Source organism: Notamacropus eugenii, chromosome 1 (assembly GCF_028372415.1).
Source record: "Notamacropus eugenii isolate mMacEug1 chromosome 1, mMacEug1.pri_v2, whole genome shotgun sequence".
In the NCBI taxonomy this organism is placed as follows: Eukaryota; Metazoa; Chordata; class Mammalia; order Diprotodontia; family Macropodidae; genus Notamacropus; species Notamacropus eugenii.
This window is the reverse complement of record NC_092872.1, coordinates 632,750,250-632,776,182: the sequence shown is the minus strand read 5'-3', so window position 1 is coordinate 632,776,182 and position 25,933 is coordinate 632,750,250. Positions and strand designations below refer to the sequence as shown.

The window sequence follows — 25,933 nt, the reverse complement described above, 5'->3', positions numbered from 1 at the left end:
ACTCCTCCACTTCTCATTGTTGTTGACTTGTTTCAGTTATGTCTAACTCTCTGTGATCCCATTTGGGGATTTTTCTTGGCAAAGTTACTGATTTTATATTTTACAAATGAGAAACTGAGACAAACAGGGTTCAGTGACTTGCCCAGAGTCACACAGCTGGTAAGTGTCTGAGGCTGGATTTGAACTCAGGTCTTCCTGACTCCAGGTCCAGCACTTTATCCACTGTACCACCTAGTTGCCTTAGCTACACACAGTAAGCAACTAATCAATGCTTGTTGATTGACCAACTGACTGATTGAATTCCTTTGTGATAACCAAGCTAAGAGAGGCCAAGACAAGGACCCATTTCAAGGCAGCATGGCTGTCTCCCTTGGGGCAGTATCCCCATTGCCCTTGTCCATATGTTGTATATGTCTTTGGTTTTCATAAACTATTTTCACTGTCTCAAAAATGTGCAGCTGCAGCAATAACTTTTGGAGAGGAGCTCCATTTGTGCAAATCCTCTGAGGCCCAAAAGGCACAATTATTTTCCTTTCTGAGGTACTTTCTAGGTAACAAGGTAGGACAGTGGGTAGAGCACTGGGCCTGGAGTCAGGAAGACCTAAATTCAAATCTGGCTTCAGATACTTACTACCTGTGTGACCCTGGGCAGGTCACTTGGCCTCTGTTTGTCCAGCTTTCTTATCTGTAAAGTAGAGGTAATAATACCTCCACAATAGTCCACAAAACCCTGGCAGGACAGAAAATGCTGCACTAGAGCTAGGAAGAGCTATGATCAAACCCTGCCCATCATACTTTGTTCTGAAGGAACAGCCATGGGCAAATCTCTGAGCCTCAGGCAGAGAAGTTCTAGATAGGTTGGGATTTCTAGTGGGTAAACTTTGCAAAGCATTTTCCCCAGAATTGATAATGAATGTATGAAGTTATGAAGTGGGGGCAGAAACACCCAATTCTTTGGGTACTTGCTGAGAAAGACCATAATTGACCCCAGGAAACAAGAAGCAGTCAAATTTAATAAGGCACAGAGATAAGTAGAGAAAAGTGGAACAGCGACAGATGGCAGAGCTTGGGGCGGGAAAATGAGGTAGCTTAGGGAGGTAGTGTGAGGAAGAGGATGGGGAGCAGGAAAAGCAGAGAATATCGCTCATGTAACCATGGATTAGAATGGAGAGCACTTGGCAACACGGACCCAAGTGAGATGGAAGAGTACTCAGGGGTCAGAGGCAGGGAGGGGAGAGTTTGAAGTTTCATTTTATAAGGTTTTGGGGGGAAACAGACCAACTCTTATCTATGCCATCTTGGGGTTAATTCATTAGCATCCAAATCATCTCAAAGTTATCAGCATCTTTTTGATGTTGTGGGGTCTGGAATGATGGAGGTCTGGAATTTGTCAGGAATTTACATATCATAGGATCAGAATTTTGACAAGCAGCACCTAGATGGTTTCTCCTGATTCACACATATTACCAGGATGTGAATTTTAATTAATATATGGCACAGTGTGCAAATTACGTTCCTTTGATTTGAGGGGACAGTTTATATGTGACTTACAGGTTCCCCTTTGCAATCTTATTTCCTGCTAAAATTGATTCTACTAACTAGAAGCTAGGACTGAGGTTGGGGGGGTGGGGGTAGGTCAAGGGAACTAGAACAAGATATACAGAGATAATAAGAGCAGCTAGCATTTATATATAGCACTTTAAGGCTCATAAAGCACTTTCCAAATACAGTCTCATTTTGTCTTCATAATAACCCTAGGAGGTAGATACTATTACTGTCCACATTGCACAGATAAGGAAACAGAGGCAGAGAGGTTAAGTGACCCGCCCAGTATAACACAGTAAGTGTCTGAAACTGTCTTCCTGACTTCAGGTCCAGCACTTTGTCTACTGGGCCACTTAAAAATCTGCCACAGTCTACTCCACTCCAGGACTCAGTGCCATGTTCAGTCTCCCTAATCATAATCTCTTTAATTCAAATTATGCTGAATGAGCTTATAAATTCACAGTGAATGCAGGGACCAGTGGATGCAGAGATTTCAAGGTACATAGTATAGGTATTATTAGCCCTATTTTACGTATGAGGAAAATGAGGCTTGGATGATGAGGTTAGATGATGTGCCCAAAGACGGACAGGTGATTAAGTAGCCCTGCTAAGATTTCAGCTCGTCTCCTGATTCAAAAACCAGCATCTTTTCTACAGAAGGCAGCTGACCTCCCTAAATTCCTCTAGTTGGTTCCCAGATATATGCTCATAGGGGACCAAGCAAATGTATAGGTTAGGGTAAAGCCATTTTCAAAGTCAGGAAATACCTCAGAACACATTCTTTTCTGACAGGGAGGACATTTATCTCATCTTCATGCATTAAAGAAGACATTTTTTCCCTTATGATTCCTTCAGATTAGAATTTATTACACCTCCTGTACTTATTCAGTGGTTTGGAATCTTGTCTATGTAGCTGTCATCTCAAAAGTAAAAAAACAAAAACCCTGGGACAGTAGAGACTTGAGGCTAGGAACTAGCACCCTACACTATCCCATTGCAGGTATAGTGTTCTCTTATCCCGACAGAACGCATTCTCCTTTTAATTCAAATGACACTGGATGAACTTTACAATTCAGAGGGAATGCAGGGCCCAGTGGATGGAGTGGTTTTAAGGAAAGTAACAAAACAAGATCATGAATAAAGGCACTGCCCTCTCCTCACTCTTTTTGGCAACCCCAAGGGGGCAGCCTGGTGGAGAAGCAAACAAGAGGGATGAACAAGAGGGAAAAGAAACAAGAGGGATGAACTTCGAGATTTCACATTCATCTATGACTTCAGAGCCAGGAACCTATAGCAAGCACTTTATCTCCCAGAGCCACAGTTTCCTCATATGAAAAAAAGCTGGCAGTACCATTTGTGCTACTAGTACTTTAGAGGTGCTACAGAAGTGTGAACGGTTATGTCACTGCTATTCCTAAGCAAAACTTTCAAGTTCATGACCTAGCCCCCTCATTCCATCTCCCATGGCACATACCTCATTTTTTCTTCTTGTAAGGGTCCAGTGCCAACAGTCATTCACACTCCTCATCAAAATCTGCTCTCAGGATAGGATCTTGCCAACACATTCATGCTAAGATATTAATGAAGGGCTGGACCATGTATTCATGTAAATGCCTACATATATTTACACTATATACACTTGCATACACACATTGTCTCGTCCTATTGAATATAAGCTCTTTAAAGGAAAGATATGTTTGATTTTTGTCTTTTTTTCTCCAAGCCCAGAATAGTGTGTGGCATACCTGAAGAGTTTAATAAATGCTTGTTGGTTGATTGTCCTAGATACAAACCTTGTTTGCCTTGCTTCCTCATCTGTAAAATGAGCTGAAGAAGGAAATGGCAAAATGCTCCAGTATCTTGGCCAAGAAATCTCAAATGGGTCTACACAAAGAACCAACCATGATGAAAACAACTGAGCAAAAAGGAAACTCCTAGATAAATAGGCTCTGTTGTCTCAGTGAAGTATGAGATGAAGTCCTCTGCCAAGAAAACAGGGGTCGAGACAGTGTGGGAGGCTTGGGAAGAGAGGAAAAGGTTTAGAACAGCCACCATGGGGGATGTGATAGGATAAGAGCCTAGCCTTGCTTCAGTGGGGGCCTCTTTGAGATGAGCCCCAAACTACATGCTAGCGTGACTTCCTATACCCCTGTTCAGGAGCGTGTATGAGTGGATAAGACAAATGATGAGGGTAATTGGGTTTTAGGACTTGTGCATGCAAGACCACAAAAACCAGGCCCAGAGATGCTTTGGAGTGATCAAAGGAAAGAAAGCCATCTTCTTTCTACCTACCCATCTTCTCCCAGCTGCAGTCTAAATCATTCTACCTCTCCTAAAATAGCTCCCTAAAGTAGTGAACATTTAGAAAGGTAAGCATTGCTTCATCAAGAGCAGGGCTTGTCCCACTAACTTCATTTCTTTTTTTGCAGAATCACAAGCCAGTAGATCAGAGGAATGCTATTGATAGGGGTTTATTTATTTTTTTTGCCAAGTATTTATAGCAGAGACCCTCATTGATAATAGAAATGATGGTAGAAAATATGGAAAGATACCAACTAGGCATTAATACAGTTAAGTATTTTCAGAGCTTGTTAAATGGACACACCCTGTTCTGCACCATATCTCAAAACCCCTTGCCAACAACACCATTCTCTCTTCTTTTATTCCAGTCTCTGATGGAAATGTGGTTCTTCTTACAGTTCTAGCTTTATCTCTTGGTCCTGTTCTCTCCAGTCTTCTCCAGTAGATTGCTCCCTCAAGTGTAGCTTCTAACTCTTGGTCTTTATCTACTATGTCCATTTCAATTGCCTACAACCATATCCAGATTTCCCACATCCTTGAAAAAAATATCACTGACCCACAAATTATTGTTCAATCTCTCCTCCTTTTCTCAGCAAAACTCCTAGACTAGGGATTATTTCTTGTTGCCTCTGCTTCTCCTTTCATTCACATTCTAAATCCTCTGCAATCTGGTTTCTGAGCTCATCACCAATGATCCTTTCATTGCCAAAATCAATGGCCTTTTCTCAGTTCTCATTCTTCCTGACCTCTGCAACAATTGTCACTGTTTACCACTCTGATTACTAGCTTCCCCGCTCAATAAAATTCAATAAACTCCAGTACCTTCCTGTCACCTCCAGGAACAAATATAAAATGCTCTGTTTGGCATTCAAAGATTTTCATAACCTAAATTTCTTCTATTTTTCCAGTCTTCTTATTTCTTACTCCCAAACATGGATTCTTCTATCCAGTCTTCTATCTGTCCAGTGAACAAGACACTCCATCTCTTGGAACCAGGCATTTTCTCTGGCTATTTTCCATACTTGGAATGTTCTCCCTCTTTAACTCTGACTACTGGCCTCCCTGGTTTCCTTTAAATCCCAACTGAAGTCTCACTTTCTACAAAAAGCCTTCCCCAACCCTTCCTAATTCCAATTACTTCCCTTTTTTCATTATTTCCTACTAATCTTTTATATTACTCACTTTGTATATATTTGTTTGATGCTCTCTCCCATTACATTGCTAACACTTTGAGGGTAGGGACTGTCTTTTGCCTCTTTTTTGTATCTCCAGTGCTTAGCATAGGGCCTGCTACTTGATAAATATTAATTGATTGATTGATTGATTTTCATGGCACCGATCTCTCTTGATTCTCCTTCTACGTGGTTGACCACTCCTCGGTATCCAATGATGTATCATCTTCCAGATCCCAACTCCTAACTGTGGCTTTACCCCAAGGCTTTATCATGGACCCTTTTCTCTCATATAACAAAGGTTCTAAACTGTTTTTGTGCCGTGAATTCCCATGGCATTTTGGTGAAGCCTATGAATCCTTTCTCAGAATGATGTTCTTAAATGCATAAAACAAAATATATAGGATTTCAAGGGAAAGCAGTCATATTGAAATTAAAAATATAATTTTTCCCATTCATGATACTGAAATACAATTATCAAGACATTTTACAAAACAAAGTCATAGACCCCAAGTTAAGAAGCCTTATTTACACACCCTTACTTAAAAACCTCATGAGCTCACATTTATTTAATTATTATCTCTATACAAGAGACTCCCAGATTTCATAAGGAGGGAAGTGAGCAATTATTAAATACCTACTACATGCCGGTCACTGTGTTAAGCATTTTACAAATATTCTCTCAAATGACCTTCACAACATCCCTGGGAGGTAGACGCTATTATTGTCCGGTCACACAGCTAGTAGATGTCTGAGGTACAATTCAAATTCAGATCTTTCTTACTTCAAATCTAACACTACCCACTTGAATACCAAACTGCCTCCAATATAATAACTTGCCTATGCTAAAAAAAAAAAAAAAAAAAGCTAGTGTCAAAGATAAGATTTAAACCCACATCTCTCTTGGTTCTGTTTACAGAACCCTTTTTCACTAGACCACAAGAAAAAAAATAATTTCATCAGTATTTCTCTAAGGAGTATTCATTTTCATAGGAACATGGGTTTTTATTTAGAAGTCCTTTCTCAAAATAGCACAGCTTCCCCACTGCATGTGATTCATTCTGTGCTCTGAGACAATGATCTCGATAGTTGAGTTGACATTTTATGTGCACTAGTTTCGTGAAACACCAAAATCTCTGAAGAATCAAAAATTGTTGATGATCCAAAGAAGGAAGGAAGGTTCATGATGCACATAAGCAAGTTCTTGACTAGAACAAGAAATGACATAAAAGGTATGATCCAAATGACCAGAAAAGGAGGGGGATCAGTAATACAGTAAGACTGAGGTATAATAAATGGATTAACTAAGTATAGGACCAGAGAGGATCAAAGATTTAAAGCTAAAACATATTTAGAAGTCATCTAGTCCAGTCCCTTTATTTTAACCTAGACTGTGTAAATGACTTGCCCAATGTAAACCCACATTACCCATGCAGATAATGAAAAGGAAAAGCAGAATTTGAACCCAGAAGCTCCCACCTCAGCTCCACCATTCTTTCCACTGTAGCACACTGTCTCCCACTAGAAGGGCTCTATGGCACTGGAAAGATTTTCAGATAATAATAGCTTGCATTCATGTAATGCTTTAAAGTTTATAAAATAAAAGTATTTAGTGTAACTGTAAGGACTTGGTCCAGGAAGCTCCAACTTCCCTTTCGCATCACCACCACCACCTTGAAAAGCTTACAGGGAAATAAGGTTTTGGGGGGAACTTGATGACATTTTACTGATGACATGGATAAGCCCCTCAGTACCCCCCATTGGATGGATTTCACTTATAGAGACTATCACCAAGAGGAGCTGACTGACTCCCAATGTTGTAGGACAAACTATTTTGGAAGAGGCTGTCTTAAACTAATCTATAAAAGGGAACCTGTAGACTGTTTCGGATCTTTCTCTTTTGTCTTTCCTCTGAAGAGATCTGAGATCATAACAGAGCTAAGAGGAGACCTTGCTCTAGGGGAGAAGTTCCTATCCAATCCTAAGATCCATTAATAGCATCTTTGCGGCAGAAGAGTATAGTAGTTACCCAAACCTCATTCATACTGTCTAAGAGGAAAGTCCCTAGTCCCAGCCTTGTAAAGCAGCAATGTAACCTTTCAGTCACATGCCGGTCATTAAGAAGGCAACCATGTGGCCTTCTTCTCTAGAAGTCTATAAATCCTAAGTCCTAGAAGTCTGAGTCCTAAGTCTCAGAATCTGGCCTCCTAGTCAGAGAAAAAAGGGTGTTAGGGCAGTCAAATCCAAGAATCCAGCCTTTCCTATCTAGATTCAGATTTTCTTAAATTCTCCAGATTCAGTGACTCTTACATTTCAGACTTCAAGAAGGACACTCCTCAGAAACTCTCACCATCCATAAGTTTTCTCTTTCCAAAACTGCTACATGGTAGAGAGCATGCAGACACCAACCCAGCTCCCCAATTCAAAGTACCACCCTGTGGCTTAGACTGCCCCCAGAAGGGAAACAAACTTGGGCCTGCTGACATTCTGAAGAGCCTCTCTTTCACTTCACAGAAACCTAAACAGATATTCTCCTTTATGAAACTGCTCTGAAAGTTTGGACTCCCCCAGAAAGGAATCACATTTAAGGCCACTCCACAGACAACTACTACTCCAGAGTAAGAGTTGAGGGTAAAGTCCACGTCACTTATTCCTCTCCTATGATGACTTAGTCCTGTGTGATTGTTCCTCCCAGCAGTGGGGACCAAGTGTACAATCCTCTCCTCTTGTATTGCTAAGGAAATTCCCTTAGGACAGTTAGTCAAATTCTTAACCTTGGAATTACTCTTGAGGTAACTCCTGATGGCACTATCCAAAAAATACCCTTTATCTGGTTGAAAGGCTAGATTTTGAGATCACATTGCCCAGGAAACCCCCTTTCTCCAGCTAGAAGACCAGAAACCAGGACTCTTGACCTTGCTAAAAAGGTTATCTTCAGACATGCTCATCAATTAGCTGTTGCTTCCCCAAGGCTAGGGCCAAGAACTTGACAGTTGTCTAGGAACTCTCCTCTTGGGCCATAGGGGTGAAAGCATAGGTAGCTCCCAAGTGCTTCTGTACCATGCATGGGATAAACAGCTCCTAGCTGGGACCATCCCCATCCTAGGCCAAGCCATGCTCTTAGCTCTGTTGTCCTGTTAAGATCTTAAGAAAAAGGAAAGAAAAGACAAGAGGGAAAGACCAGGCCAAAAGGACTTGGAGTCTTCCTTTTACAGACCAGAACAAATGGGTTCCATTCCTCAAAATAATCTATTCCTTGCTAACTAGAACTGAGCAGTTCACCTTGAAGTTTGTGAAATTCAACCTCAAAGAAGGCACTAAGGGGCATGGTTCCACCTTCCAGAAGAAGACCCAAGGAAAGGGCACAAACTGTTGTACATATATGGTAAGTACCTTGGCTCAAGTCCTTATATATAAAATGCAAGATGATATTTGTGTAATACGCTGACTTAGGGAGCTCCCTTGTCACCTGGATAACCTCAAAGGTCCTTTCCACCTCAGTCCTATAATATTATGACCTAAAGAGATACAAAATTCCAAGCCTATGCAAATATATCTCATTTTTTATAAAGGATATGTTCCTGAAGAGTCATGAAATTACATTTTTAAATTGAATAAGGTAGCTTGGGATGTCTGGAGAAAATAAAGCACCCATTTAAGAACCTCACTTCTTAATTCATTCTTGCTAAGTTCAGCTTTTTGAATATGGGATTCTCTTAAAGCAGGCCCTAAACCAAAGTGTAAACTTGAATAACAGATACAAGGGTGTCATTGTGTGGTACTTGCCCTTGCTGTATCTCAGATCTAAACCATCCTGTGTAATATAACACTACAAAACTCAGGAAACCACATGTGAAACTTCCATTTTTGCTTTGGTGTTTTTTATTTTATTTTATTTTATTTATTTTTAGGGAAGAGTAGCCTTGAAGTCCAGAGAACAGAGTTCATGCTTGGGTTTCAACACTCACTAGCTGTGGGATCTTCGGCAAAGTGCTTAGCCTTCCTGACTGCCACTTTCCTCATTTGTAAAAACAGAATTATCCTGTAATACTTAAACTACTTTGGGAGGGGAAAAAACCAATTACCAAGTAATTTTTACAGTTCTCTAGAAAAGTGAACTATCACTTGTTGTGTGCCTGTCACAATGGTATGACATTGGGTAACTCACTTTACCTCTCTAGGCCTATTCATTTGTCTGGAAAATGAAAATGTTGATCTAGACCAGAAGTCAAACACACAGAAGCCCGCAACACTCCTGAGTGTAGCTGAGCCAGATTAAAATGTAATTGGGAAATATTTAACAAAATAAAATTTGATAAAAGTCATTACCACAGTAATACATAGCTTTCAAAGTCAGATTGTTAGGTTTCATTTCATTGTCCCCGTTTCTGTTAGAGTTTAACACCATTGGTCTAGATCATTGTTCTCTACTCCAATTTCATATCTGTTAAACTGATAATACAAATCTATTTGCACTGTCTGCATTCCTCCTTGAGGATTTGTTGTTCCAATAATATCCTACCTTTGGATAAAGGGCTACAAAATAGAATTAACTAGAAGAGAAGCAGTTTGGTACAGTGGAAAGAGCAATGGCCCTAGAGTGAGGGGACCTAAGTTCAAATCCCACCTTGCTACTTGCTACTTGTGACCTTGGGGAAGTCACTTAACCTGTTTTCTCAACAGTAAAAAGGAAAATATTGAACTAGATGAGGTCCATCCCAATGCTAAAGATATGATCTTATTCCCTTCTTCCCATTCCTATTTGATGAGAGATCCCTGGACTGAATGGTCTCTAGGGTGTTATGAAATTCTAATGTTCTGTTCTCTTTCGTTTACTTCAAGTGAAGTCAATACTGTATGTCAGACATCACACTAAGCACTGAAAATACAAAGGAAGGCTTTGGTCTTAGGGTCTGTGCTCAATGGGTTTACGATCTATTAGGGAAAAGACTTGTAAACAATAAGGTAAAAGCAAACAAGATACATACAAGATAAACTGAAGATAATCACAAAGGCAAGGCACTTTCTTTAAGAAAGATAGGGAAAGGCTTCTTGCAAAAAGGAATATTTTACCTGAGACGTGAAGAAAGCCAGAGAGACATGCAGGTGGACATGAGAATGGAGAGGATTCTGAGCTTGGAGTAAATTCTGTGAAAGAGTATTCAGCAGATGGAATATCTTGTGAGAGGAACAGCAAAGAGGCCAGCATCTTTGGACAGAAAAGTATGTGGAGGGGAGTAAGGTGTAAGAAGATTGGAAAAGAAGGAAAGAGACAGATTACAAGGGGGTTTAAAAGCCAAGAGAGGATTTTATATTTCATCCCGGAGAAACTAGGGAGTCACTAGAGTTTATTGAATGGGGGTGGGGCTGACAGGGAACACATGGACAGACTTGCATTTTAGGAAGATCAGTTTGCTATCTGAGTGGAGGATGGAGTAAGGAAAGACTTAAGGCAGGGAGATCAACTATCAGGTTACTATAATCCTCCAGGTGTGGGATGATAAAATCCTGCACCAAAATGGTGGCAGTGTCAGAGGAGAAAATCAGAATATACAAGAGATAGGGTGAAAGTGGAATCCATAAGGTTTGGCAACAGGATAGATAAGACAGGGCTGGGGACAGATGAGTGAGAGATAATGAGAAACTGAGAATGACTCCTAAGTTGCAAGACTGGAAAAATGGGAAGATAGAAGTACTCTTGACAGTAAAAGGGAAAGTAGGAAAAGGAGAAGGTTTGGGCAGGGGAGATAATGAGCTCAATTTTGGACATGTTGAGTCTAAGATGTCTAGACTGGAGGTCAGGAGAAAAATTAGGGTGGTTAAGTAGATCTTAGTATCATCTGCATAGGGAAGATAAATTAATCCATGGAAGCTGATGAGATCACTAACGAAAATGCATGGAAGAGAAGAAAGCTAAGAACAGAAACTTGGAGGACATTCTAATTAGCAGATTTAGTTTGTAAGAAGAAACAGCAAAGGGGACCAAGAAGGAATGATCAGATGGGTAAGAGTTGAACCAAAAATAGGATAGTGTCATGAAAACCTAAGGAGAAGAGAGTATCAAGGAAAAGGGGGTGATCAACAGTCATAAAGACTGAAGAACAGTCAAGAAGGAACAGAATGGAGAAAAGTCCATTAGAGATGGCATCTAAGAGATTGGGTAACTTGGGAGAGAGCAGTTTTGATTGATGAAGTCTGAAGTGAGACTTCAAAGACCGCAGAGTTAAGAAGAGAATGAGAGGGAAAGAAATAGGAACTCCAATTGTAGATAGTCATGTCAAGAAGTTTATCCATAAAAGGGAGAAGAGATGTAGGAAAATAGCTAACAGGAATGGATAGATCAAGTGAGAGTTTTGAGGAGATGAGAGAAATATAGGTGTGTTTGTAGGCAGCAGGGAAAGGAGATGGAGAAATTAAAGATTAGTGCAAGTGGGGATGATAGAGGGGCAATCTGCTAGAGAAGACAGGATTTCACTTGTATATATAGAGAGGTTTGGCTTGCCAAGGCAAAGGGCCAACTAGGTGGCCAGGCCTGGCACTCTATCTTCCTGAGTCCAACTCTGGCCTCAGACACTTTTACTAGCCATGTGACCTTGGGCAAGTAACTTAACCTTGTTTATCTCAGTTTCCTCATTTATAAAATAAACTGAAGATGGACATGACAAACCATTCCTTGTGGGTGATAGCAAGATCCAGGGGTTGAGCATGTCTTCATGTAGCTAACATTCATTTACAACTCATATTATCAAGGGCTTTATTTCACCCCACTGACCCTCAATTTCATCATCTGTAAAATGATTATAACATTTGACTTGCCCACCTTGAACAGGACAGTTGGGTATGCCTTAAAAACACCATACAAAACGTGATTTTAAAAAAATAATCACTGTTCTCATGCCTAATCCCTGACTTTTCTTAGTCACACAATTATTCCCCTGACCAAACTGACCTAATTCCTTCAACAGACAGGTCTTAATCTATCTCCCAGGTATGGGTATTTATTACTCCCTCCCATTACAATTATACTTTTGTATGTTCACATGATCTCCTCCATTAGATTATAAGTTCCTTGAGGTCAAGAATATTTTACCTTTGTCTTTATGCCTCAGGGATTAGTACAGTTCCTTTGCTGTTCAGTTGTTCAGTTATGTCCAACTCTTTATGACCCTGTAGACCATAGCAAGCCAACACTGTCTATGGGGTTTTCTTTGGAATGATACTGGAGTGACTTGCCACTTCCTTCTCCAGTGGATGATGAGGTTAAGTGATCTCCCAGGGCCACCCAGCTAGTAAGTGTCTGAGGTCAAATTTGAACTCGGGTCTTCCTGACTCCAGGTCCAGACCCTATCTCCACTGCCTCCCATACAGTGTCCTGTATGCAATAAATGTATGTTCATTGTTTACTTAATCAATTTCTCTCCTCATCTGCAAGACAAGCTTAGAAGAGGTGTTCTCTAAGAAGGATAGGACAGAGGACTTTTATCTAAACTATAGAGAGTGCTTTCAACTTACTCAAAAAAGGGTTTCTAAAGATGTGTTTTGTCCATACAGCCTGTATCACACTCCTATCACCTTGCTAGCCAAATTTCAAGAAGCTCTGGTGGCTACCCAGTGATGAGGATTAGTGACCAGTTTTGGCAACGGTAACTCCAAAAGAACCTTCCACCAAGACCTTGAGACACGAGAGGGCTGGGCTGCAAAAATTATGAACTGGGTGATCCTGGGTAAGTCCCTGACTTCCCCGGGTCTCAGTTTCCTTAACCATAAAATAAAGAGAACAGTGTCTTTGCTTTCTACCTCCCAAGGAGGTTGCAACAAAAGTGTTTTTACATACTTTAAATCTTTTAGCAAGGGAACAAGTGTTTTATTTAGCTCATGTCAGAGCAAATACTAGGGAGATATGCTCCAACTATGCCTTGGATTCATATTCTGTACCCTCAGTTATATTGTATGCTTCCCCAAAGTGTGTGGACCTGGCTTCTCCTTCCTCCAAATCTCCATAATGCCCTGATGATGGACAGGACTCATCAAATGCCTTTCGAATGGAAGTGGCACTCAGTGGTCAGTTACCTCCAGATGGCGCTCCAGTGACTCTTCGGATAGATTTCACCCACTCCTCCATCTCTGACTGTGAACTGGCCATGAGGACGTAGGAGTCCTGTCCTGTTCGATTCTGGTCCCATGAGGCTGCAGGAAGAAAAATTAATTCGTGAGGGTTAGGAACAGCAAAGGAAAAGAAAATAGAATAGGCACTGAATAAATGTTTATTAATTGATTGATGGATCAAGGGATTGCAGAGAAATTATACCCACATTCATTTTTGGCTCACCCAAGCAAAGTCAAATAATAGTGATAATAATCACTCTTACATACATAGCACTTTGAGGTTTACAAAAGACTGTTCTCACAAAAGCCATGATCTCATTGACATCTATAGGGCTGAAAGAGGAAGTGACAAGTCAACCCCTTCCCTCTCCACCCTCATCCAGCTACCTAGTACAGTGTCTTGTACAGAGCAAATGCTTTATAAAGCTCTGTTATTTGCATTTGTTGAGTGAAACTCTCTCTCTCCCTGTCTCTCTATCTCTTTCTCTCTCTCTGTCTCTCTTTTTCCCTGTGTGTGTCTCTGTTTCTGTCTCTCTGTCTGTCTCTCTTTCTCTGTCTCTCTCTATGTATGTATATATATAAACATTATTTCTTGCACATCATGACTTTCCCCATTGTGGCTTCATGTATTGTGGGTTGGCATAAGAAATTAAATGGGAATTTTTGTGTGCATGTGTGTGTATGTACACACACACACACATATGCACAATACATACATTTTTAAAATTTAATGCCAGGATCAAGTCAAATATCAGGATCAGTTTAATGTCAGGGTATATGTGTGTGTATGTATGTATCCAGCATATTGTTCCAGAATACAAGGCCTCAGATAACACTAAGTAAAGAGTGTCTGACATTGTTGTTTCTTTACTTAAAATCGCATTAAGAAAACACATTGTTCCATTCATAGGAGTTCTGGATAGACAGTTTTGTTTCTGAATAGGTGATCCAGGTCTAATGATTAGACAAGAATAGCATGGGAGATAGAAAATTCCCCATCCCTGGAGGTCTTCAAGAGGAGGCAGCATAACCATTTCTTAAAGAGTATAGTAGAAGGGATTCTTATGGGCAGCTAAGCATCATCATGGATAGAGCACCAAGAACGGAGTCAGAAGGACCTGAGTTCAAATCCACCCTCAGACACTTACCTGCTCTGTGACCCTGAATATGTCACTTAACCCTGTTTGCCTCAGTTTCCTCATTTGTAAATGAGCAAGAAAAGGAAATGGCAAACCACTCCAGTGTCTTTATGAAGAAAACCCCAAATGAGGTCATGAAGAGTCAAGTACAGCTAGACAACACCAGCAGTTATAAGTTAAACTAGATGACCCCAGACAACTTTCCCAACTCTCTGTCCTTTGATCCTTCTACCTCCCCTATATAGCCCTGACCATGCACCTACAAACCCTTAATCTGAATTGATTTAGCATTTGCTGCTACTAATCTCTACAGTTATCCCTTCCACATCACTGGGTTTAGGAATGGGTGCCCCCTCGATCTGGAAAATCCATGTAAAAATTTTTGGCCCCCCTTTGTACCAGAGAAGAAATCTAATTTTTTCCTTTTCTTTTATGGGGTGTTTATAGTATCAGAAGATACAACATATTGATATTATACAATACTATACATATATTTTATGTGTTTCTGAGTTGCTAAACTTTTCTGTGTTGTCTGCTAGCCTTTGTGTGTTGTCTTCAGCTTCAGGAAAACTCCCCCAAAATTCCCATTTAATTTCTTATGCCAACCCACAATATATGAAACCACAATGGGGAAAGTCATGATGTGCAAGAAATAACTGTATGTTGACACTTGAGACCAGCACAATGCTGAGCTATTATTAGGGTATTATCCACCCCTTAGGTAATGACCCAAAACAAAACCTCACTGTATAAACATTAAAGCACAATAGACAAGTGAGGGTTTCCTTCCTTCCTCACTCTAATCTCAGCTCTACTTACCTTTAGAGGGTTTTTTGTGAGACTCAAATAAAATAATGTATAGGAATAGTATTCTTTTTGTTTGTTTTGGTTTGGTTTTGGAGGCAATCAGGGGTAAGTGACTTGTCTGAAGCTGAATTTGAATTTGGGTCCTCCTGACTCAAGGACCAGTGCTCTATCCATAGAAAGTGTTTTCTAAACCATAAAACTTAATAGAAATTTGAGTTAGTATTATTCAAAAGTGCTCTTTGACACAATGATCAGTTAAACCACAGTGAAATAAGTGATGGGGCTACTGACAGGCTCAAGAAAGGTCCTGCTGATGTACAGCTGCTCACCTGGGATGACTTCAAAGACAAATTTCCCAGCTTCATCTGGATTTGTGGCAATCTCTTTGATGGTGCTTCCTGGTAGATGCATGAAGCCCTGCAAAAATAAACAATGTCATTTTTTAGAAAAGTCCACATCAAAATGCTTTCATTAGCGCAGTGCATGGAAAGAGCACTGAATTTGGAGTCAGAGGCCCTGGATTCAAATCCTACTTCTGGCATTTACCATCTTTATGAGCTTAAGCAAGTCACCTCACTTCTGGGTCTGAGATTCTACACTCAAGAAATCAGAGGGCCAAACTAGTTGAGCAGTACAATTCGATGACCTCAAACCTGGACATTATGTCATCTAGTCATGTACCTGCTTGAATGGTCAACCCAAGGGCCATAGTCCTGCATGGATCTAGCAGTCAGGCAACACACATTTGTTAAGAGCCTACTACGTTCAGATGAAAGCCATCCCCTCAACCAATTAATTAACATTAATAAGTACCTACCATGTGCCAGGTACTATATTAGGTGCTGGAGATATAGATACAACAGTAAGAAAGTAATTTCCCTCAAGAAGCTTCCATTCCATAGAGGAGATGAAATATGTTCTCAGATAAGGAAAAGTAAGATATGAACAAAATACATACAAAACCGATCTTAGGGAAGGGAGTATTAACAACTTGGGGAATCTGGGATGGTCTTATAAAGGAGATGGCTTTTAAGCTGAACTTTGAAAAGAACTAGGAATTTCAGGAGACAGAGGTGAGAAAGGAGAGACTCTCAGGCTTGAAGAATAAGCCCATGCAAAAGCCTGGAGGTAAGAAATGGGGAATCATCTATGGGGATCAATGAGTAAAACAGTTTGGACACAATGTAATATGTGAAGAATATAATGAGTGAATATATAATGGAAAATAGGCTGATACTAATCCTAGAAAAGTAGATTAGAAGCAGACTGTAAAGGACTTTAAATGCCAAAGAAGCTTAGATTTGATCCTAGAGGCAACAGGGAACCTGTGGAGTTTATTTCAGAAGGACATGTGTTCATCCTTCGTTGCTGAAGAAGACCATGCCATCAGAGAAATAATGACATAACTTGCACTTGACTTTGCTTTGAGTGAGGGAGGGCTGTGCAGGTCATCAGACTCACTTCTCCTCCAGAGCCATCTGAATTCGGTGACCAGATATTCATCAGGATGACTGGAGATGACCCAGGATGAGACATTTGGGGTTAAGTGACTTGCCCAAGGTCACACAGCTAGTGAGTGTCAAGTGTCTGAGGTGAGATTTGAACTCAGGTCTTCCTGACTCCTGCAGTGGTGCTCTATCCACTGCACTACCAAGTGCTCAGATCTATACTTTAGCAATATCATGCTAGCAGCTGCTGGAGAATGGACTGGAAAATAGAGAAGCTGGAAGCACACAGTCCAATAAGGAAGCTCTTACAAAGATCTAAGTGAGAAGTAAAGGGGCCTTGGAGTAAGAGGGTTGAAAGATGAACAGAGAAATGGGAACAAATGTGAGAGATGTTGTGGAGGATTAAAAAAAAACTGCCAAGAGTTGATAATAGCTTTAAATGGGAACTGAGAGAAATTGAAGAATCAGACATGATATCAAGATGGTGAACCTAGATGATTGGAAGAATGACAATGCCTTCAAAGGACCCAAAGAGGTTAGGAAGCATGATGGGTTTAGCGGAAGATTTTTGTTTTGGATATACTGAGTTTGAAATGTCCGTGGTACCTCCAGGAAGACATATCTAGCAGGTAGTTGGAAATGAAAGACTAGAATTTAGGGAACTGATACCTGTTGGATATGTACCGTTGGAAGTCATCTACATAACGGAACCCAAGAGGGCCGAAAAGATCGCTAAGAATGTAGAGAGGAAAGAGAAGAAGGACCAATATAGAAGTCTCCACAATTAGGGATGCAACATGGATGATGATCCTTCGAAGGAGTCTTCCCTTTTACACAGGGAGAGGGAAGAAGAGGGAGGGAGAGAGAGAGAGAGAGAGAATGTTCTTTTCAGGGACTTAACAGAGCAGCATCATGAAAACCCAGGTACAAGCTAATATGCAGAAAGGTAAGGGTGGGGATGAGGTAATTATCACACAAAAGTTCAGAGAGCGATAAAGATGAGAGCTAAGAAAAGGTCACTGGGTCAAGCAATAAAGATGTTATTAGTGACCTTGGAGAAAACAGTTTCAAAATCTAGTGGTTCCATCAAAAGCCAAAAGTGAGTGGGAGGTGAGAAAGTAAGAACACAGCTATGAACTGTTTTGCTGTTTGGGTGTTTGGTTTTTTTTCCCCTTCAGAGTTTGTCTGCTAAAGTGGGGAGAGACATAAGAAGACAGATTGAGAGGATGGTTAGATCATATGAAGACTTTTCAGCAATGGGGAAGATACAGCCAGGAATGAGCCAGTGCATAAGGTAAGGATACAAATTAGAGAACTTGAAGAGATAACAGAATGTGTCTGCTTGTACATACGGCTTTGGGGCTCTCTCTCCAAAACCCAGAACTTCCTAAAGAACAAACATACATGTAGAGGCTGCATGGGTCAAGTCTTTAGGAATTACAGGCCATGAAGTTAATCCAAAGCAATTCAATGTCAGTTTTCCTACTAATAAACAAAAATCTCTATCCCTGGTGTTACCACATAGGACAATTATTAGAACCACATGTGTTTTGTTCAATTAGCTTTTTTCATAGAGGTTACAAAATAATCCTTTCACAATATTAATACTAATTACTATTTATTAATAATTTTTAATATTAAATAAGGATGAGAGGATGAAGAACATATCTTTAATCACTGATTAAGCTTATTTTACAAACACTGATATGGAAAAAAACCTAAGTGTCACAGCTAAGGATCATGGGATCATCAGCCAGAAGAGATCTTAGAGATCACAGGATCGTAGCTTGAGAGTCAGAAGGCAACTCAACCCCCTCATTTTGTAGATGAGAAAGCTGAGACCCAGAGGACTTATGTGATTTTGCTAAGGAAAGGAGAGTTGTGGGTAGCAGAGACGAAATTCAAACCCAATTCCTTTGACTACAAATAGAATTCTCCTGCATGATGCTTCCTTGCCTGCTGTTATCTATACCACAAAAGAACAATTTGCAACTTTACCAATTAGATTCTTATTTGTTCTTCTTTACCAAAGTTTTAAATTTGGGGAAAGGATTTGCCTGAAATAACATTTTCTACCTTCATTAAAGTAAATCATCCATACAAGTGGATAAATGGTGTGTTGAAAAGTCTGTTTCAACTTCAATTGTTCTACATTTCCCAGTAGGGATGTAGGCTAAATAAGTGGCATCATTACAGAGGGTTTTACTTAAACCAACAACTGAGTTGCTCAAAATATCAAAAGTGCCAGAGGAAGCCCCTCAATGTGTTAGGTAAATCCCCAAGAAAAATATACGGAAAGACATGGATAAAGACCAAATAAGTTGAGGAAGCATGTGTAGTTTGCAATCTGTATCCATGTAGAGAGTACCCATGCAGGTAACATCACAGATCCATCAAAGAAACAAAGAATTTATCATCACACTAGTAACTAAATTCTGATTCGTTAATATGCTCATTTTCTTTCCTAGTAACCATTTGTGTCTGTCAGGAACAAAGAATAATAAAATAATACCTAAAAACTTGTAACTGTTAGGAAAGGAACTCTAAGCAATTAACCGTTTTAACTCTAATGAACCATTTAACTCTGGACAAGCCAGTTCGTGTCTGAGCATCAGTCTTCTAGCTCAAAGAACCATGGGCTTGGAATCACATGAACTGGAACTGGATTCTGGATTTGGCCAATACTAGCGACATAACCTTGGGTAAATCATTTAATACCTCTGAGCATCAGTTTTCTTATCATAACAAACACAACTCAACATATCTTAAGTACTCACCACATATAAGGCACCATGCTAGTCTCTGGGATTACAAAGACAAAAATGAAACTCTCTACTCTCAAGGAGCTCATACCTTACTGGAGAATATGATATGGACACATGTAAATAGTACAATAAAATTTGAGGAGACAAGAACATGAAAGATCAGGAAAGCATCTTGTAGAATGTGGTCCTTGGAAGAAGTTAAAGGTTCTAAGATGTGGAAGTGAGGAGATAGTGCATTCTAAGCATTGTGGGTAACCCTGAGAGGAGAGCTATAATATCAAGTTTGGGGAGAAATGAGTAGTCCAATTTGGATGAAATAAAAGGTAGGTAAAGGGGAATAATATGAAATGTCTAGAAAAGTTGGTTAGAACCACGTGGTAAAGGGCTTATATACCAGGTGATATTTACATTCTATCCTATAAGCGATAATAAGAAGCAGAAAATTTCTGAGTGGAAGATTTGGGGGCAGAAGGAAAGTTTGGCATAACCTGGCCTGCATCACAGATTTTAAAAGAGCAGATTTCAAATGCTTCAGGAGAAGAATAGATGGGATCCTAGGAGCCAAAATTCCACAGGAGAAATCAGCTCAGGGAAGATAAAAAACTCTCAAGGATAACATTATGAAGATACAAAGAAAAACAGGTGTAATGAGGAGCGGAAGGTGGAATTGTTAAAAGATACCTGTGTGGCTACACAGAGAACTTGATGACCAACTTAAGATTTTTAAATGATATGTACAGAGGATAAAAGCAAGAGCAGGTAAGAGGATGAATACAAAAGCATAGCATAGTCCTGTAGTATGTGTCCAGAGTATCCATCAACCTTACCCTCTGCCCTGCTCCTGAACCTGAGGAGCGGTGGATCTTCCCATCATCCCTGCTCCTGAGCCCTCTGGTGGGTGCTATCTCCTCCAACTAGCATCAGGGGGCTCCTTGAAGTGAAGGACTTTCTCATTTTCTCTTATCCCCAACACTTAGCACACATAGTAAACAATTAATAAATGCTTTTTTCAATCATTCACGCCCGGCAAAATTTCAGAATGTATAATTAAAGTGACAGTGAGCATCTAAAAGAAAACAGTGATCACCAACACAGTAATGCCTCAAGATGCACAGTAATGCATCAAGAGCCAGTCACCACAAGCTAACCTTGATTCTTTTGTTGGCTGAGGTACAGGACTGGGTGCTCAGAGCTCTAGATAAAGTTACCAGTTGTTGCAGTTGTTCAGTCATTTCAGTCTTGTCCAACTCTTCTTGATCCCATTGGAGTTTTCTTGGCAAAGATGCTGGAGTGGTTTGCCATTTCCTGCTCCAGCTCATTTTATTAATGAAGAACTAAGGTAAACAGGGGTTTAGTGACTTGCCCAGGGTCACACACCTAGAAAGTGAACTTAGGAAGATGAATCTTCCTGATTCCAAGTCCAGTACTCTATCCACTGCACCATCTAACACCTCAGATAAAATTACCTAAATTTTAGCAGAAGCATTTGACCAAATCTCTGGGAAAGATAAATAAGTGTGGGCTAGAAGATAGTTCAGTTAGACAGATTTAGAATAAAAGTATTTGACTTATAGAGTGCCTCAAGCTTTGCAAAGCAACATGTGTGTACATATATGCATACATACCTATGTACATGCATGCATACATACCTATGTACATGCACACATACACATGGATATAAGTTATCTCATTCGATCCTCAAAACTCTGGTAGATGGGCGCTATTATTATTATTTCCATTTAAAAGTGAGGAGACTGAAGCAGAGAGACACTAAAGAGCTCGTGCAGGATGATGTAAATAACAAAAATATGATGGAAGATCTGAAGGCTAGTCTTTCTGATTCCAAACCAAACACTATCTACCTCTTTGCAATGATTGAATGATTAAACCCAAAGAATCATTGAGGTCCACATGGAAAGTCTCTAGGAAAGTACTTCAAGGACCTGTACTTGCCCATTCCTATTGAGCATTTTTACAATGACTTGGATAAAGTCATAGATGGCATTCTTATCCACACCCTGAGACAGCTAGGTGTATAGTGGACCTGAAGTCAGGAAGACTTGAGTTCAAGTCTCTTGTGCTGCTGTTATCATTCAGTCATTTTAGTCTTGTCCAGCTCTTCTTGATCCCATCCGGGTTTTCTTGGCAAAGATACTAGAGTAGACTGCCATTTTCTTCTCCAGGGTATTTTACAAATAAATAAACTGAGGCCAACTGGGTTAAGTGACTTGTCCATGGTCAGAAAGCTAATAAGTATTTGAGGTCAGATTTGAACTCATAAAGATAGTCTTCCTGACTCCAGACCTGGCAGTCTATCCACTATGCCACCTACCTGCCCCAAAGAATTCAAGTCTACACTCAGATATTTATGAGCTATGGGACCCTAGGTAAGTCACTTAACCTCTATCTCAGTTTTCTCCACTGTAAAATAGGAATATTAACAGCACCTACCTCCCAGGGTTGTTGTAAGAACCAAATGAGATAATATTTATAAAGTGCTTAGCATAGTGCCTGCCATAGTTATGATCATCATCATCATTATAATTAACTCCCAGGAGCACTGTGAAAATCAAACGAAATAATACTGATAAGTCACTTAGCACAGTGCCAGGCACATTTGTAAATTACAATAATATTATGAAATGCTATTGTTAATGTTAACTCTCATGGTTATTGTGAAGATCAAATGAAATATTAAATGTAAAATTCTTTACAGCTCTTAAAGCATGATGTGAATGCCATTCATTATTAAGATTACCAAATTTGCGTTGGACAAAGCTACAAAGATGGGAAGGATCATTGATCTATCAAAGGGCAGTCAAGATCCAGAAAGACCTTGACGTTGGACAAAGCTTAATGAAATGAAATTTCATGGAGGCCACTGTAATATAGTTGGATTCAAACAATTTGCTTCCCAGGTACAAGATGGAGGATACAGTAAGATCTGGAAAAGATCTAGGGGTTTTAGTGGACTGCAAGCTCACTATGAGTCAACAGTATAGCAGACAGTGTGTAATCCTAAACTGCATTAAGAAGACTGAGGCCCATTTTACTCTGCCCTTATCAGAACCCACCTGGAATATCCTATGACTAGGCACCACATTTTATAAAGTCCATGTGCAAACTGGTGAGCATCCAGAAAGCAACCAGAATTGTGAAGGACCTCAAATTTGTGCCATACAGAGAGAACTTGAAGGAAATTGAGATGGTCAGCCCACAGAAGAGAAAATTTGGAGGGCATGTGTTGGCTGTGGCCAATTGTTTGAAGGACTGTGACATAAAAGAAGGAAACGACCTATTCTGCTTGACTCCAAAGGGCAAAACCAATAACAGTCAGATACAAGATAAAAACTTGCTTATGAGGACAGTTATCCAAAAGTAGATTAGTTTGCCTTCAGAAAAGGAAGGTTTCCCCATCCTAGAGGTCTTCAAGCAAAGGCTGAATAAGGACTGATCTTCAAATGATATCACGTATGTAAAGCACTGGGGCAGCAAGATAGCACCATGAATAGAATACTGGACCTAAAATCAGGAAGACCTGAGTTCAAATACAGTCCCAGACACTTATTAACTATGTGACCCTGGGCAAGTCACTTGACTTTCTTTGCCTCAGTTTCCTCATCTGTAAAATGAGCTGGAGAGGGAAATGACAAATCACTCTGGTATCTTTGCCAAGAAAATCCCAAATGGAATCACAAAGAGTCAGACACAATTGAAACGACTGAACAACAAATGTGAAGTACTTTGCAAATCTTTAAGTGTTCTATCAATGTTAGCTGCTATTATTTTTTGGATATTTTTAAACAGGGGATTTGGGAGCAGCTGCAGGTTGGGCTGGATGGTACCTGAGACCTCTTCAGATCTTGGAATTTTGAGTGAGTTGATCAGATTTGTACCTTAGTAAGATTAGAATGTGGATAAAATTACCTGTTTTACGTGTTTTTCTTGAAGAAAAAGATGATTTAGGTAAAGAATTATGTAATCTTCAATTTATTGTCTATAAAACAAAGATTTTGAATGTATTAACTCTAAGGCCCTTTTCCATTCTAAATACTTGTCTCCAAAAGTCTGTGATCTGTCAGTATCATTAGGTATTTTCCTATGATCTACCTGAAGGCAAAAGGAAAGATTCTGAATTAATTAACTGAAAATTTATAAAGCACTTTCTATGTGATTTTTACCCCATATTTCTAATAAAGAAAGACTAGCTGCTGAGGAGCAATGTGAGTTAGTTCCTCAGGTTCACATAGATCTGAGAGTAGAACCTAAGAGTCATGATATCAGAGCTACCAATTCATTTCCTGCATTTCCCCTTCACTCTTTCTCTCTCTTTTTCATAGAATTATGGAATCTCAATGTTGGAAGGGACTTATAGAGTCATCTGTCAGGTCCAGCATGTACCCACTCAGTAAGTCCCCTCCACAATATTCCTTAGTCCTCTCTCCTGTCTTTTCAAGAAAGCCAATTCAGACAGACCATAAGGAAGACTAGGGAGATCCCACTTGGGAGATCCCATGATACTCCATCCTGAGCATCAGTTTGGCTGACTCCTGACATCTATGGTCCCTGTTCCCATTATGAGGTGTTGAGACAGATGGCATAGACTAACCAGAAGGACAACAGGGTGGTCTGGGGCAGGGGCTTCTCATGTGGCACTGTCCTAGGAACTATGGGCAACCAACCTTGTACAAAACTACTTCCTCCACTGCATCCCAATGTGCCTGAAATTTTGGTTTGAGTTTGTGCGTTAAAGCCCAATTCAAGAACATTCCATTAAAATGCAAATACCCTATGAAGGCTAACACCTAAGATGTTTTCTATTAATGGTTTAAACGAATGAGAACCTTGAGCACAGTCCCACAGAACCATAAAAGCTTTTCAAATTAATTGACTAATTAATTCATGATTAGAGTGTTTCCTTTACCACCTGGAACATTTCCTTACAAGTCTGTTTCTGGTCCTCTGCTTAAGTCATCTTCATGACTCCTTCTCACTTGTAAGGAAATTCCCTAAATGGGAAAAGGGCCAGCACTGACCTCTCCCACTCAGACCCATTCTCATGAGGGTTTCCTTACTCTCAGGTAGCCTCAGTAGGGACTGCTGTCCCTTTTCCAATCTAGGGAATGGTCTTACACCCTTTCTTAGATATCATCCAGCTTCATGGAGAAAGGGGGAAATGTCAATAAAATAATGATAATGATGACCATTTCTATTAGCTCTTAGGATTTACAACTCTGAAGGGAGGGGAGTAAGAATATATTATCCCCACTGTAGAGGTAAGGAAACTGTAGCCTAGAGAAGGGAAATGAATCAAATCCAATTCTCCCAACTCCATACCCAATACTTTTTTCCATCATATACCCCCCAAACATCAGGTTAAATCATGTGAGTGGGGATGGCTGGGTTGGACAGCTGGCCAACATCTACATTCTGCCCTTTTGCAAGTCATCACTGAGGCCTGAACTTCTCTTGCCCTTCCCCCCAAGTTGGTGCAACTCCAGATGTCATTTTTTTAACTAGGCAACTTCAAAATGGCCTGGGTACATGGGTGAATGCACTCACTTTCAGTTCCTTTATCTGGATTTGAACAGAACTATCCTCTTTCTAAAATTATCTTTTTTTTTTCTTTCTTCCTCTCTCTCCCTTCCCAGGCTTTTCTAGGTTCCAGTTAGTTGCCAAGTCTGGTTGTCTTGTCTAGTTCTGTCTTCCCCTACCCATGGATTCACCTTGACCACCGTTAGCCAGCTTCTTAATGAAGCACTACCTAATTAATGAAAGTTACCTTTTGGGGTCCAACAGAATTCATTTCTCTGAAGTATGGAGAAGATGTGGGTGTAGTCAAAGATCTAGGATCAAAACCCAAATCTAATCTCCTACCACCCACATCTACCAACTAACAATGTGGGGGCTGTAGAATGAACACTAGGTTTGGAGTCACAAGGGCATGGTTTTAATCCTAGTTCTCCTACTTACTATTTTGGTGACCTAAGGCCTTCCCTTCTGTGGGCCTCAGTTTTCTTCTCTGTAAAATAAGTGAATTAAATTGGATCGGGGTACTTAATCCTTTCTATGTTAGGGATGCCATTAGCCATCTGGTGAAGCTTTGGACCCTTTCTCAAAAGGCTTTTTTAAAGGCACAAAATAAAATACATAGTATTACAAAGGAAACCAATTCTATTGAAATAACTGTATTTTAAAAGTTCACAGTCCCCAGTCCCCATGGATTAAATTATCTCAAAGGTCCCATCTAATTCAAAATCTATTATCCCATCTTCTCTTCCCCACCACTACTAAAATGACAAAAAGCTGTGGTTAGAAGTTTCCAAACTTTCACCCTGATATTTCTCCTTGTTTTTAAGTGGCACAGTGGACAGAGCCCCGGGGCTAGCATAAGGAAGATCTGAGTTCAAATCTGCCTTCATATACTTTATACAGATGTTTGACCTTGAGCGAGTCATTGAACCTCTATCTCAATCAATAAATATTTATTAAGCAACTACTAAGTACTATAAAATGAGAATAAGAGCAGCCTCTACCTCATAAGGTTGTTATGAGGATTAAATGAAATAAAATATGTAAGGTATTTAACACAGTGCCTGGCACACAGTAGGTGCTTAATACATGCTTCCCTTCCCTTCATGATATGTCAT

General features: G+C 40.0%; 1 protein-coding gene across 2 annotated transcripts in view; it reads right to left on the bottom strand.

The window, feature by feature from the left end:
- The window catches only part of ARHGAP25 (Rho GTPase activating protein 25), a 120,866-nt gene that overhangs the window by 31,286 nt on the left and 63,647 nt on the right, over nt 1–25,933 (bottom strand). For both annotated transcript variants that reach the window (XM_072635317.1, XM_072635318.1), the window contains exons 3-4: nt 15,400–15,487; nt 13,089–13,205 (exon numbers count right to left, since the gene is read on the bottom strand). In XM_072635317.1, coding sequence (XP_072491418.1) covers nt 13,089–13,205; nt 15,400–15,487 — 205 coding nt within the window. The remainder of the gene's footprint in view (nt 1–13,088; nt 13,206–15,399; nt 15,488–25,933) is intronic.